Raw genomic sequence first — 14,677 nt, forward strand, 5'->3', positions numbered from 1 at the left:
AGCGCAAACACGGGCTGTACTTCCGGGTTGGTGAAAAACAAGACAATGAATTCCTTGGTGGTGTGGAGACCTAAGTCGTCGTGTACTGCAGCAAGCAACAGACCCATCAGTAGTTGTGGTTGTTTGGTGTTTAACGCCACACATAGATATGGCGGCGGTCTGTAAATAATCGCGTCTGGACAAGACAACCCGGTGATCAACATCATGAGCATCGATGGTAACCATACGCAAGTGAATCCTTAAATACATGTAAATTTATAATTGAATAAATATGAAGTTAGATATTCTACTTACCTGTCTGCAAAGTACAATAAAACAACTAGATTATCACAGAAATAAATTTAAAACTAGTAATTAAATCTAAAATAGTTTAACTATAATGACAATACAATATAAAAACAGGCTTAATGTTGCCAACAACTGAAGGTACATCACCTCACTAGGGACCATGGGGACATCATTAAAGTGTTAGGCATGTGTCTTCTAATATGGTGGACACACCAGATTTTGATCTTTACGCTTTTTACATGACTACTGTGAGTGGCATTTAGAACTTATAGTCAAGTTGTAATGACGATGTATGTAAAAATTGAAGAGGAACACAAACACGTCGCATCTATTGAAATAAAGAAGTTCTCTATCCATAAATAGTGTTCCTCTTCAACTTGTACATACATCGTCATTACAACTTCACTATAAATTCGTCATTATTTTGTGTGCTGATTCTTACTCGGGGCTATACACTCAAAGACAACAAAAAAACGCATAGTGTATCAAGTACCAAAGAGGAAACGAATAATGTTGATGATCAATTCCTTCAATATAGATAAACAAGCTTCAGAATATATAAACCAATAGATGAACCAGTACGTGATGAATCAATGGGAGGAGGTTATACCGTTCATGTAATTCCTCATAGTGTTCCTACATCAGTGTATACATAGTAAATATCCCCGAACTAATCTGAAGAAAGACGGTTCCAGACAATTACCATATCTGTAATCAATTACAAACTATGTCTGATGATGCAAATAACAGGAAATGTATTGATGACTATCAGTATTTGGCCATACCAATATGACATGATTTCCCTGTCTATAGTGTGGCACATATGTAGCTGAGCATTGTACACGTCTATGGCCCAGGGTATTCACAACAAGTGGGGCAAGTTGAAGAAAAGAACACATGGTTTCTCAAGTGCTAAGTACTGAAGGGAATAATGTCCATGATCAATTGCTTGTCTTCGAACTGTATATTTACACCGACGTTTACTTGTATTGAATATTAGGTATGAATTAGCAATATAACTTCGATGATCAATCGCTTGTGATAAAAGGGCATTCGAACTGTCCATTTGTCTACATGTAGACAATGTCACACATTTTGGACAATGTTTTGGCCTATATTATATACTGGGTCATATGCACTCATTTAAGCCTTCTTACGACTTGCCTGAAATTGACAACTGAAACTGCGAGGCGAACATCTTCCAAACAGAGAACGCATGCCATATAATGTGATGTAAACAATTGCTCCGTACATCGAAAACGGTCGCGGTGTTGTCGGTGTGTGCCGAATTGGTTTCAATCACAAGTTGTGGATAGGATATTCGTAAAGAGCGCTCCAAGGGACATAACTCTATGGCGTTCGCTTGAAATAACGTTCGGGCGGTAGAGGGCGCGAGAGTCAATTTAATGCAACGTTGCATTAATTCATTCGAACTTTTTAATTTAAGATTGTAATCTAAACACGTATTTTTTGGAATACATTATATGGTAGCTTCGATAAGGGCTGATAGTTCATATTATTGAACGAAATGCATTTATTTATATATTTTAGGGAAGTGTGGTGTGTCTACATGTCATGAAATTAGGTATGCTATACCTAAGATTTCTGCTTCCTATGGCTTTGATAATTGGGTGGTTAATGTAGTTCCTTTCGATAGCAATTTGATGGGTGGCACTGGGAACAATAAACGTGTACTAGCAGTCAATTCTTAGAAATACCAATGATAACAAATAAACACTTGCAGCTTTGTAACAATGACACAATGTATCACATAAGGGACAGATGTATCGGCAACATAAGCCCAAATTATCAAAACTGTAATTGGGGTCATTTATATACAAAGATACAAATGTCAGGTGAGTTCTACTCATAATTAATCACCATCAACCTCGGTAAACTATTGGGATAATTGTTATCAGTATCAAAACTTTTCTGAGATACTAAAGTCCGTGTGTAACTGGTGTATTAAGGCAACTTCAGCAATATTAATCCCGAAACTATATAGTGAGTAGGGGTGGGTATTGCAGAGAATATTCATATTGCGATATATTGCGATGCGAAAGCATATATTGCGATATGTATTGCAATATATTGCAAGAATTTCTTTTAAACAAAAAACTAACTTATGATCGAGTTAAAACACAACAAAATCACTATGCTTGATTAAGCTTTAATAAAAACTTGTAATCATGAGGAAACAAGGAAAAGAACGATTTAACATCAACACAGTGGTTACCAGTTTGAACTTATTTCTCCACTCTCAAAAAAGCCCTGAGATTTAAAACATTCAGATCCCAAACATTGCGAAACATTTTAACAAAAATTAAGAACATAACTTCAAACCGAACTTAACTTTCAGATGTCTGAGTGTTACGATGTTTTCCGAATGCATGTCGAAATACCGGTTTTCGATCAGCGTATCGCAATACGTATCGATTTCATGTCTGAACCGGTAAATACCGGTAAACCGGTTATTTTGCGCAGCCCTAATAGTGAGCACACTAACCACGCTGAATCAGTTGCCAATTCTGCGTTTGAAGGCCTTTGCATTTGGGGGTTTATTTCCCTATTTATAACTGTTGAATTGGGGTCTAATATATCCGAGTTATTTTCTTGTTTCATTTTGTCGCTGTGTGTACATCTGACTCTTGCTGATACGAACAAAGGGTCTAATAGAATCGGGTTAGAGTACGGTCGATTTGATTCAGGGCAGTTAGTCTAGTGGGGTCGATTCATATGTGCAATCTTTCGTTATTTATTTGTTAAATGTAATTACGTCACTATGTCAATAAACAGATTCCTGATGGAACTGACGTATTGACTGTTTTCACTGTCTGAAAGACAAACCTCCTGACCTAATATATGTTCATTCCTGGAAAACATGCTATGTTTAGGATATTTTGGCTAGAGACGGTAGAATGACAAAAGATAATAAGGCTATCATCTGATGTGTGTGAACATAGGTGGTACTTCGGACACTATCGTTGTAGTAATTTTCGTTTCCACAATACAGAATAGTTTCTTTTCTTTAATCGTTATATTCATGAGGGCAAAGTCCTTTTTCATTTCTGTCATATTAATCGATCTTATGTCATGACAGAAAGTACGTTATTACCATTACGGAAAAAGAAGCATGATGTATTTCCTCTGTCAACAAGTACCCGTGAAGGTACGGGTTAGAATGTGCCTTCAATAACCCATGCTTGTCGTAAAAGGCGACTAACGGGATCGGATGGTCAGGCGCGCTCACTTGGTTGACATATGTCATTGATTCCCAATTGCGCAGATCGATGCTCACCATGTTAATCACTGGATTGTCTGGTCCCGACTCGATTATTTACAGACCGCCGCCATATACTAGTAGCTGGAATATTGCTGAATGCGGCGTAAAACTAAACTCACTCACTCTGTCAATAAGAAGCCTTCAAGATTGTCAAATAGCAGGCACAAACTTTTAAGCACGTCCGAATGCCGCAAACACCTTGACAGGATAGTCAGATTTTAATATACCGATTACCCGAACGACTCAAAAATTAAGTGGCAACTCTCTCTCTCTCTCTCTCTGACATTACTGACAGTCCTCCCTCCCATCAAAATATTCAAGGCAAGAGTCATTAAGACAAGCTTTTATTATACAGTCACATCTGTGATCTATAACATCTGTGTGAAAAGCAAAATTTGTAAAATTAAATACAAATATCTGATGTTTCAGGAAGATCTTATTTCCAATAAGTTTGAGATCCTTTTCAATAAACATGATAAACTATTCAAAATCCAATTTAGATGCGCATGAAAAGGACCTTTTTCTATGATGTAGGATTAAGTGGTTGAAAATATTACAAGCCTTATGAGCTTCACTGCACTTCAGCTGAAAATGAGACTTCACCACAGACTTTCAAACCAGATCTTTGTAGTAATTGCACTTTGAAACAGTCCTGATATGTTCCAAACTGTTACGACTGGAATCTGTCCCAAGTGTTTTGGTGTCAAGGTAAGTCGCATACTTGTGAAGACTGTTGGGAAGATTAGCAATATTGTCCTTCGTATGTGCCCATGGTATCTTATTCTTCCACAGAAATAATACAATTTTGTCCAAGTCATTAGCATAATCCAACAGTATGTTACTTTATACAGGTTTGACTGTATGCGTCGACGTAGAGGGATTATTGAACAAAGTAATTTCTTCAGAAAAAGGCAGCAGTAAATATCGAATAATATGATAAGTTGTGATTTAAAAAACACAAACAATTTACATAAAATCACAGCTCCTACAAAATCTGTTTGTTAAACCAGAGACCATGATTTGATTTGGTGCATGTAAAGGGAAGTAACTCTACGCTTGGGCGTATAGCGTTAATTTAGTATTGGCAGCATCCGTGTCGTGTGTTAAAGACGAGGAATATTTACTACGTTTCGTTCAAATAGGAATATATACAAGACATGATGTTACGGTGCCTGAGCTTTATGCCAACGGTCCAATGCACTGGATTATATGAAATGCAAACACGAAAATGAACAAATTAACGTACTTATTTATTCAACAAACTGTACACCCATCTAGTCAGACTGTGTTCCTGGAAAGGGTGCGTGTCAACAAGAAATGGTGTAAATTTCAGACGATTCCCACATGCAGGGGAGATGCAGCACATTTAATATGAAAATAATTCAACAACATAACTTTGAGGTTCTTTGCAGAGCCGGCTGTGACTCTTTACAAAACGCTCCCATCACCACCAGCAGGTGCGTAGCAAGTAATTTTTTCGTGTAAGTCCGACAGGTTGCGAGGCTTTACATTTAGATATGTTTTAGGGCTTGCAAAACTTTCATAGCTAAAATCATGTATAAGCCCGGGTTTTTTTTATAATGGTAGCTACGCCCCTGACCAAAGTGTCCGGAGAGCGCAAAGTCAATGGTTAAAACACCAACCGTGGTCGAAACACCAACTAAAAGACGTTAAAAGATACTACTCGCTGTTATCCTGCCTGGCACCAAGAAATGTACGTGGATAAAACAAGGTATTGTTGGCTAGGAGATGAGTCTCCGCGTACAACTATGGTATGGTAGGTCAGTGAGAAGGCTCAATAAAACCAGCGACATTTGTACGGAATAGTACAAACCATCCATTACGATTTAAACTATTTAGTTTATGGTGATGACATATCTGTTGTTATGCGTATTATGTGCAACGAGTCGTGCTACAAATAAATATATTCTGAAGACAGAAGAGTGCATTATTGGTGAAGACTGCAACTGCAAGGTGATATTTTTTTTCAAAGTCGTGACTCTTTTGTTTACGTGGGATAAGTACGCTTGGGTGCTAATGGAAACGTCATGAACAGATCTGTTATGCTATGAATGTATCCTGCTGGGAATATACTCACACGGCCCAGCTAGAATCTAAATATGACTGCAACTGGGATATACAAGACAGCAGAGTCGAAATCTACTGGGGATTGAACGCCATGCATGTATATGCAGATAACCATGCCTCACTTCCAGCAAGTACAGTATAACCATATCTCTTGGGGCGTGACAATGTGTGTAGTATTTTGCCGACATTATAAATTGTATCTACTTTTTCCTGTGAATGTGGCGTTCCCAGTTTGCTGTGTTTTCTAAAGCATGTTTGCATCTTTTTGTCGTGTTTATGTATATTGTTAAATAGAGGATTCATTATTAGTGTGACGCCTCCGTGGTGTAGTGGTTAGAGCGTCCTCCCGGAGAGCCAAAGGTCGCGGGTTCGATCCCCGACCGCGTCATACCAAAAGACGTTAAAATATGGTACTTGTTGGTCCCTGCCTGGCGCTCGGCATTAATGGGTACAACAAGGACTGGTCGGCTCGGAGTCAGTATAATGTGTCTGAGTGGGGTATTCATGCTTCACTGCGGCATGGTATCTCAGTGGGCTAGCACTATAAAACCAGCTTCAGTCTGGGCTAGTACAAGCAGCCGCACATACACATACACACGCATGCACGTCGTCATATGAGGGAAATATTCTCAAGCACGACGTTAAACCCAATTTCACCTCACCTCACGTCATTATTAGTGTCGGGAAAAACGCTTCATATAAAATATTCTGGGCCCCGTTTCGCGAAGCTATCGTAGCGCTACGACTGTCGTAAGTCTATGTTACAGTATAGGAGGTACGACAGTCGTAGCGCTACGATAGCTTTGTGAAACGGGCCCCTGTATTTCTAATATGGGAATAGTATTTAGTTCTCTTATTAGTTTGAGCATGTCCCTTCACCGATTTAGAAATTATTTTTCGTCATTTATTAAAATGGCTACCAGCATATTTGAATCTGAGTTCGCAGCAATTCGACAACAGTTTCCAGTCTTGTAACAGTTTGATAACGTTTGTATTTAAATTTACAAGTGTATACTTTCATTTTTCAGTTTACAATTTGGTACTATATTTAGTATTAAATATATTTGATTATTATTACCTTCTGAAGCAATGGTCTTTTATTACATTTACAACCACATCTCTGCGGGCGTTATCTGACAATATCAGTTACTTATTTAACCGGAATATTTTTTACGGATTTATTGAGACGTACGATATGGCGCGGACAAGAAAAGGATCCATTTCGAGGTGAAAATGAAATCGAAAAAATTCAAACAACGAATCTTGACATTGTCTTGACTACCAAGTATCCATATCGCACATATTGATGTGATGTTTCAGCTAAATTATTTATCTAAGCATCGGAAAGAAACTCTTTTCTAGTACTGGATAGATAGCGCGCCAAATCCAGTATATCCCACCCAACAAAGATAAAGAAAGGAGTTGAACACAACAGAAAAACAATTGTCCCAACGGATTTCGCGACTGGGCTGTCGTCAAACGCACTCCCCTTGGCTCTCTGTTGTTTTGACAACATCGCTTTAGGCAAGGTGAGCTCCCGTACCAAATCGCTAATATTCACAGCCGGCGTTTCTTCTTGATTGTCTTGGCACCAGGCGTGGCACTGCAACTGACGTGTGTTCACCACCAATGGAATTGTCGTAGACAAGGTCATGTTTTGATCTGTTGTACCGCTGTATCGCCCACCTATAGAAAGACGGTCATATCTGAATAGTTGATACGCATCGATATTCTCCTTTTGTATAATGCAGTCTGTTGTTTTCTATTCTCACCATATATTTACTGAAGTGACAAAGACCATTGCATGTATATTTTCTGGTGCATGTCCCTTGTGGATGAGAGTCAAATCTCTCGGGAAGGTCTGAATTGTAATCGTGACATGACCCACAGAACCTAAATACCACGCATTTCCAGTGAGTGATCTCAACACACTGCGCACTTTACCAGTCTGTAATTACTTGAGATAGCATAGTGGTAAACAGTTTTTACATCACGTCAAAGAAGATTCGAATCGCCTTTTCTTTACTTTGTGAGAAGACCATTTTTGTGTATTTCCACCATGATTTTTTTTAAATACTTTTAAACATTGCGCAAAGCAATACCCGTCCGTATTCCAATAAATAAAATCCGCATTTTCCCATATCATTGTAAAATCGTTTAGAAGGGGCATGAAACATTTAGACCTAGAGACATGATGATGCAGGAACACATTCAAAACTACTTTAACCATATCGACATTAAACATGTCTTACCCTGAGTACCGCCTGTGGTGGACATTTCTTGTGTTGTAGATCCAGATGATTTCGGAGCTGAAAATAATAAGTCAAAACGAAATCCCACCACTCTAAAATTCACATTGCTGACATAAATCTGGAAAACGTGGCTTCCTACAACTTAGTCATGGACTTATTCTTCTTACTGAAATGAGGACAAGTCACATGCTTATTGCAAGTGCCCTCAAGTCTATATAAAGTTGTTCAAGAGCTATATACGTTTGGGCATTACTCAATGGGGCATTTCAATCTTTACTCAGAGGCAAACGTGATTGTGACAAAAAGAAATTTCATTGGTAATCTTAATAATGTTTGGATTTGAGCCAGACAAAGAGTTCTTTGATTGGTATTCTAGGAGTTGAGGAGATTTATAATACATTTTATGGATAAACAAGTTCTTTATTCTGTACAGGAGACGTTTCGACATAGATTCTAATGTCGATGCCAAGCAAGTGGCTTTCTGTAGAGTGTTTTGAAATGATGAAACCGGGCTTCTCAATCTCAGGACTTTAGACATGATGTGTTGGTCCCGGCATCTCATGAGGAATGTTAAGTGGGTGCTGGAGTGAAGGAACTTCTTCTCTAAGCTACTTAGATTGTTAATGGTTATGACTGCCACGTCTCCATGTAGACGACGTATGAATTCTTTGATTGGCATTCTAGAAGTTGAGGAGATGAAGAATGAAGATAATTTTTATGGATATACAACTTCTTTATTCTGTATCGGCGACGTTTCGACATGTACTGCAAACAGAAAGTATGGGAATACCCTAAAATCTTATGGTCATTTATAAACTTAAACGTGGTGAGGTCATTTCTACTCTAAGGTAAATGCAAATTTAGTGTGCTTAATGGACACTTTAAACGACATGTTGGAACATGCAACTGATTCAATTGTAACATAGTGCATGTGGAAGACAGTCTTCCCATGCAGCTTGTGGCAACTGGGCACTGGCAGTTGTGAATCAGTTCCGACGGGCTTGGAGCACAACATATCGGTCATCTCCTCTTCCAGAGCGAGGTCTGTCCTGTGCTCTACCAGTGGCCTGGAACCTGTCCCTCAGTCTGTGACGGAGGGAGACACCTGAAGACAGCGAGCAACACTTCCTATGGAACACCACCCTGTAACCATGCAATGGCCCTGCTTCTGTCGTGGGCGCAAAACGGTCTGCACTGTGGCATAGTGAAGAAGCTGTGAGGCTTCGATACTGTCTGTAGCTTTTCTTAAAGGAAACGTTACCACAAGCTGCATGGGAAGTCTGTCTTCCACATGCACTAGGCTGTTGCGTTGGGACGTTTGAATCAAACATGGTACTGGTGTGTTTCAGCACTCTTGTTTCTCGCTATTTTTGACAATGTTTCATTTCACTCAAACTCAACGAATATTGAATCCGTTGCTTCACTGCATGTTGAAACATGTCGTTGAAAGTGCCCATTAAGCACACAAAATGTTGCACTTACCTCAGAGTATAAATGACCTAACCACGTTAAGTTTATATATGTCTATCAAACTTTAGGGTGTTCCCATACTTTTTGTTTGTAGTTTACATTCTAATACCGTTGTCTGGCAAGTGGCTTAACAACGACATTAGAATCCATGTCGAAACGTCACCTATACATTAGCTTGACAACGACATTGTATCTGTAGAGTGCAACGACATCCGTGTCGGAACGTCGTCTGTACAGAATAAAGAAGTTGTATATCCATAAAAATTATCTTCGTTTTTCAGACAAGGAGTGTTAACATCGTCGAAAAAACGCAACCAAGCAGTTGTTGTTCGAATTGCTCTGAATGTACAAGAAGCATGACATTGTCGAGAAAACAATGCACAAAAACATCTGTATTCGTTGTTCTGGAAAAGGTTGATATGCCTCGGGGAAATGACGAAGGCTATAGATTTGCGTCAGACAGCGTGACGTTACTCGTCGAGTTAATGTCCATAGAAACACAATTTAGCACTTAAGGCGACGTTTGGCGCAAAACAATCACGTTGTAGACCGCCCCCGTAGTGACCGCTCACCATGAGCGACCCTACTCTTCTTCCGGACAGAAGAACTACGCAGCTCCGAAACAGGTTCCAGAGAGAAACTCCATACAGTCCGTACCATATCTGCGAGAAGGGTTCGACGACGTCTCCGTGTGAAGACCTCTTGCCATTTATGACGACAGAACGTTGAGCATACAACAACGATGGGTGCTCGTTAATGGAAGAGTTCTCTTCTCCGGCGAGTCACGGTTCCTTCTTCGCCGAGCTGACGGCAGGACACGTGTTCACAGGTAAACGTTTAATGGCGTTTACGACGTCATGCGAATCTTCATCAACGCTCCAGGAACTCCACCAAATATCTCCAGGAAGATCTCCTCACCGACGTTTAGTGACCTCATTGACGCTACCCTGGGCACTGCACTAGGTGGACACACTCGCTACTTGCTTGTGAACATGCTTGTGAACCCCTTTTTGTTTTGTGGCTCATTTGCATGTACCAGGTGTGCTGTTCTTATAGACTGTTGCAACCGCCTCCGTGGTGTAGTGGTTAGAGCGTCCGCCCGGAGAGCGGAAGGTCGCGTTTCGATCCCCGACCGCGTCATACCAAAAGACGTTAAATTATGGTACTTGTTGGTCCCTGCCTGGCGCTCGGCATTAATGGGTACAACAAGGACTGGTCGGCTCGGAGTCAGTATAATGTGTCTGAGTGGGGTATTCATGCTTCACTGCAGCGTGGTATCTCAGTGGGCTAGCACTATAAAACCAGCTTCAGTCTGGGCTAGTACAAGCAGCCGCACATACACATACACACGCATGCACGTCGTCATATGAGCGAAATATTCTCAAGCACGACTTTAAACCCAATTTCACCTCACCTCACCTATAGACTGTTGCCATGATACCTTTAAACTGTTTTTGATTAAAACTTTCTTTTCGCCACAGTAACATTTTCGTACTGACTTTATTTGTATGTCACAATAACTTTGCCTTTTGAGTATATATGTAGCTGATTCTCCTGAGTATATATGTAGCTGATTCTCGAAAACAAATCCATACTCTATCCGCTGGTTCCATTATATGTTTAACACGACCCTCAGCAATATTCAAGCTATATCAAGGTGTCTGTAAATGGAAACGTCTAACCATTTCCAGAGGCTCGATCTACGTAACTGGGATACGATCACATGCATCGGCAAGTCAATGAGACTGAGCACCAGATCCCGTAAGTTGCGACATGCAAGGATTAAGGATGGCGAACTCTAAAGTGGATCCTACCTGGTAATGACGAACCCTGGTCTCATGTTGCAGGCCTACCGGGCGGTGGGTACCAACATGGGTGCAATGTGAATGTCCATTTCTGGTGTCCCACGCCGTGGTTTTGCTGGAATATTGCTATAGCCTCTTCAACCCTTACTCACTCACTTAGAGGCATACTTAGGTTCGTTAGCTATGTATATAAATTTAGTATATTTTAAATACCTTCTGGTGTTGTGCCTCGGCTTCCTGGGACGCCAGTTGCACCATCTTCAGTAAAAGTAAAACAGTTTCATCACATTTGTAATCACTCATAAAACACATTCTATGAAAATCTCATCGGAAAAAAATCAAATTACATTATCAATTGTGATACATTAATTTGTATTCTAGCCCTAAGGATTTCGTGTCATAACAATTATTAATTTCATTACGGAGGCATTTTGTGTACCCTATATCATCCTTATTTTTGTTTATCCTATTTGTAGTCGAGATTTAAAGCAATGCCATTTATTTGGCGCTATATTTCCACACCACACAGAGGCATGTTCAAAATTGCAACACGGTCGATTTTATTCGGTCGATATTTATCAATCAGTGTTCACTCCATTTCAGGGGCTGTGGGGTAGCTTCATGGTTAAAGCGTTCGCTCGTCACGCTGAATACTCGGGTTCAATTCCACATATGGGTACAAAGTGTTAAGCCCATGCCTGGTGTCTACCGCCGCGATATTGCTGGAATAGCGGCGTAGAACCCAACTCACTCACTCGAACAAGGCGACAACACAGGTGCTGCCTCAGTATGAGGCAGGAAACTCACTAGTTAAGCTTCCAAACGCGGTCACACATTTACCTACTCTACGCCACCGGCTTTGTTTAACCTGATTTGTGAACTGTGCACAACACCACGCGCCCTTATATTGTATGTTGACGTTTAGATATGTATCCAACGTAGAAAGATTAGATAATAGAATAGATGATAAAAAGTTTTTGTTTCTTTGCACGTCATTACAAATGTAAAGGACGAAGGATAGAATTGCCCTTGTCATCTTCGAGATTTGAAACTATTTTGATAGGACTTATGTACAGGTCGAGATAGATATGTGTTGATATACAAGAAGAAAACATTAGATTACTCAGGAAGAATGGCTACAATAAGTTCACAGTGAAATCTTACCTCCCCAATTTCCTGTCACGCGTCGATCTGCAACAAAATATAGTAGTGATTGAAAGAAACAGAATAGCCAGCCCTCAAATTCCAACATGTCATGTCAACGCATGGTCTCGGTGTGCAAAGAAACAAAGCTACCTTAAACATTCCCTTCCAGTGACTAACTGAAATCCTTCAAAATCGCATGACATTAACGCCCCATTCTTAAAATGATAAGTACTTAATTTGAGCCTACTTCGGTACTTGAATTAGTTTGAACATTTTCGAAATTGAACGTGAATTGGATTTTCAGAAAATTGTTCAGGTAATTCAGCAAAGTATGTAGGTTCCATTAAACATGTAAACAGACGAGGCAACCCCTACCTGGAATTTAATGTACCAATGCAAATATATAACAGGCTAATCAACAGGCCCGTTAGTTGTAAGGAAAGCCCGAAGCGATTCAGATCTCAGACGTTTGCCCCTGACAAAGAGTTAGTTTGGTTGTTGGTTTTGCACTCAGCAATATTCCAGCTGTATGGCGGTGGTCTGTGAATAATCGAGCCAGGACCAGACAATCCAGAGATCAACAGCATGAGCATTGATCTACACAACTGGGAATCGATGCCACGTGTCAACCAAGTCAGCGAGCCTGACCACCTGATCCTGTTAGTCGCCTCTTGCATTGGTTACTGATTCTAACTCGGATCTTCTCGGGCGACTCGTTATTAGAAAACATTTCATGACTGGCATCTATCCCGGACGTTTAACATGTGTATAAGTGCGTATATATCGTAACTAAAACTTACACTCACCCTGACACAGAAAAGGAAACAAAACTTCTCCTAATCCCCTTAAGTCTTCGTAACTTGCTACAGTAAATCGGTTCTCATTGGCCGGTGATGTTACGACATTGTCCACTTCCTCCAGCGAGGCCAGACCAACGCCAACGGCAAGGACATGCGTCCCTGCCTTCTTCACTTCATTAGCTTCCAGGACAACTCTGTCCTTGTTGATGTTGGACCTCCCATCAGTGATCAGCAAAGCAACATTCTTCACGTTGTCCCGGTCGCCGGTCCTGGCCGTGAGCACCTTGGTTCTGAGTGTTTGGAACGCCTCAGCTGCGTTCGTCCACCCTGGAACATAGGGGATACCGTCAAGGGCACCGTATATCTCCTTCTTTGTTTTGAAGTCGTTCAGGTTGATGTGGACAGTGGTGTCAGTGCTGTAGGTGAGGACGGCTGCGCGGACCTTCCCGCCGTCAATGTCGGTGGTGGAGAGGACAGATTTGATATAGTCGACAACGAGGCGGAAGTGATCATTTCCAACACTGCTAGAGGCGTCTACGATGAAAGCAATGTCCAAAGGGTTGTCGAGGCAGACTGTGGAATAAATAGAAGCATAAAAGGTCAAAACTAGCAAAATGTAGACAGCTTCTATTATAGATGATAATGGTGTTCCTCAGTCTCAGATGCCCATTTTGCCAACGCCTAGTATATTCGTATAATCGCACAATTTCTAAAACCATCTCTATGACGTTGACATGACGTCAACGTGACGTTACCCTTTACTCATAACAGTATGGCAGTACAGCATGGCATACTCATGTTGTTGACACCTGGTCCGGACAAACTGATAGTATGATACGAGTTGATTCATTCTTTTTTCAATTATTTTGAAGTATGACTAAGATACGAACATGGGCAGAATATGGGAAAAGATTAAAGTACAATCATTACTATTTTTTCTACTTTTCTTCACGTGCTTTGTATTGCACTGTGGGTCCAGATCTGGAAATAAATAAACTACCACTTGCACTTTCATGTGTTCATTTAATCGTGTATTACTGTAGATGTTTATATATTTTTGGAACTCATGACTTCTGGGCGTCTCCTTTCTTCTGGTTTCCTAGATATCTAGTTTTAATGTTAATGTTTAAAGGGCATGAGACGTTTCTGGAGCTTTTCTCATATAGGAACAATTATTTTGTGGGTGTGTGAGTTAAAATCTAACGCCACGTCAGCAATATTTCAGACATATCTTTACCAACTATTTTCTGACTACCTGTGGAATCTGGTTTGGTCAATGGACCAACTGCAGGTGTTGTAGTGAGAGGCTCGGAAGTGGTAAGGGTTGTCGACGTTGTCGAGGTTGTTGAACTGGTTGTTGTTGGCGTAGTGTTAGGTGTGTTCATCGTGGTAGCTGCCGTAGTAGTTGATGTAGTTGTGGATGGAGTCGTAGAAGTTGCCGACGTTGTTGTACTGCTCGTTGTTGACGTAGTGTCTGGTGTGGTGGTCGTGGTGGTAGTTGTTGATGATGTAGTTGTAGAAGTTGTCGTCGTGGTGGCAGCTGTT

At 40.5% G+C, this 14,677-nt stretch overlaps 1 protein-coding gene across 1 annotated transcript; it reads right to left on the bottom strand.

Moving 5' to 3' along the window:
• Positions 1–6,256: 6,256 nt before the first annotated feature.
• LOC124265651 (collagen alpha-1(XIV) chain-like) lies at positions 6,257–14,663 on the bottom strand. The gene is made up of 6 exons (XM_046700444.1): positions 14,388–14,663; positions 13,139–13,705; positions 12,351–12,377; positions 11,400–11,444; positions 7,912–7,968; positions 6,257–7,345 (listed from the first exon to the last, which is right to left on the bottom strand). The coding sequence occupies exons 1-6, from the start codon at positions 14,515–14,517 to the stop codon at positions 6,993–6,995; spliced, it is 1,179 nt and encodes a 392-aa protein (XP_046556400.1). The 5' UTR covers positions 14,518–14,663; the 3' UTR covers positions 6,257–6,992.
• Positions 14,664–14,677: the final 14 nt, after the last annotated feature.

Source organism: Haliotis rubra, unplaced genomic scaffold (genome assembly GCF_003918875.1).
Source record: "Haliotis rubra isolate DU_JTF1 unplaced genomic scaffold, ASM391887v1 Scf99, whole genome shotgun sequence".
Classification (NCBI taxonomy): Eukaryota; Metazoa; Mollusca; class Gastropoda; order Lepetellida; family Haliotidae; genus Haliotis; species Haliotis rubra.

Coding starts and splice junctions, on each gene's coding strand:
- LOC124265651 (XM_046700444.1), bottom strand. CDS start 14,517: ATGAACACACCTAACACTACGCCAACAACAACCAGTTCAACAACCTCG. Junction 7,969..11,399: donor CCGAGGCACAACACCAGAAG/GTATTTAAAATA, acceptor TATTATTTTCAG/CTCCGAAATCATCTGGATCT. Junction 7,346..7,911: donor CACCACAGGCGGTACTCAGG/GTAAGACATGTT, acceptor GTCTTTCTATAG/GTGGGCGATACAGCGGTACA.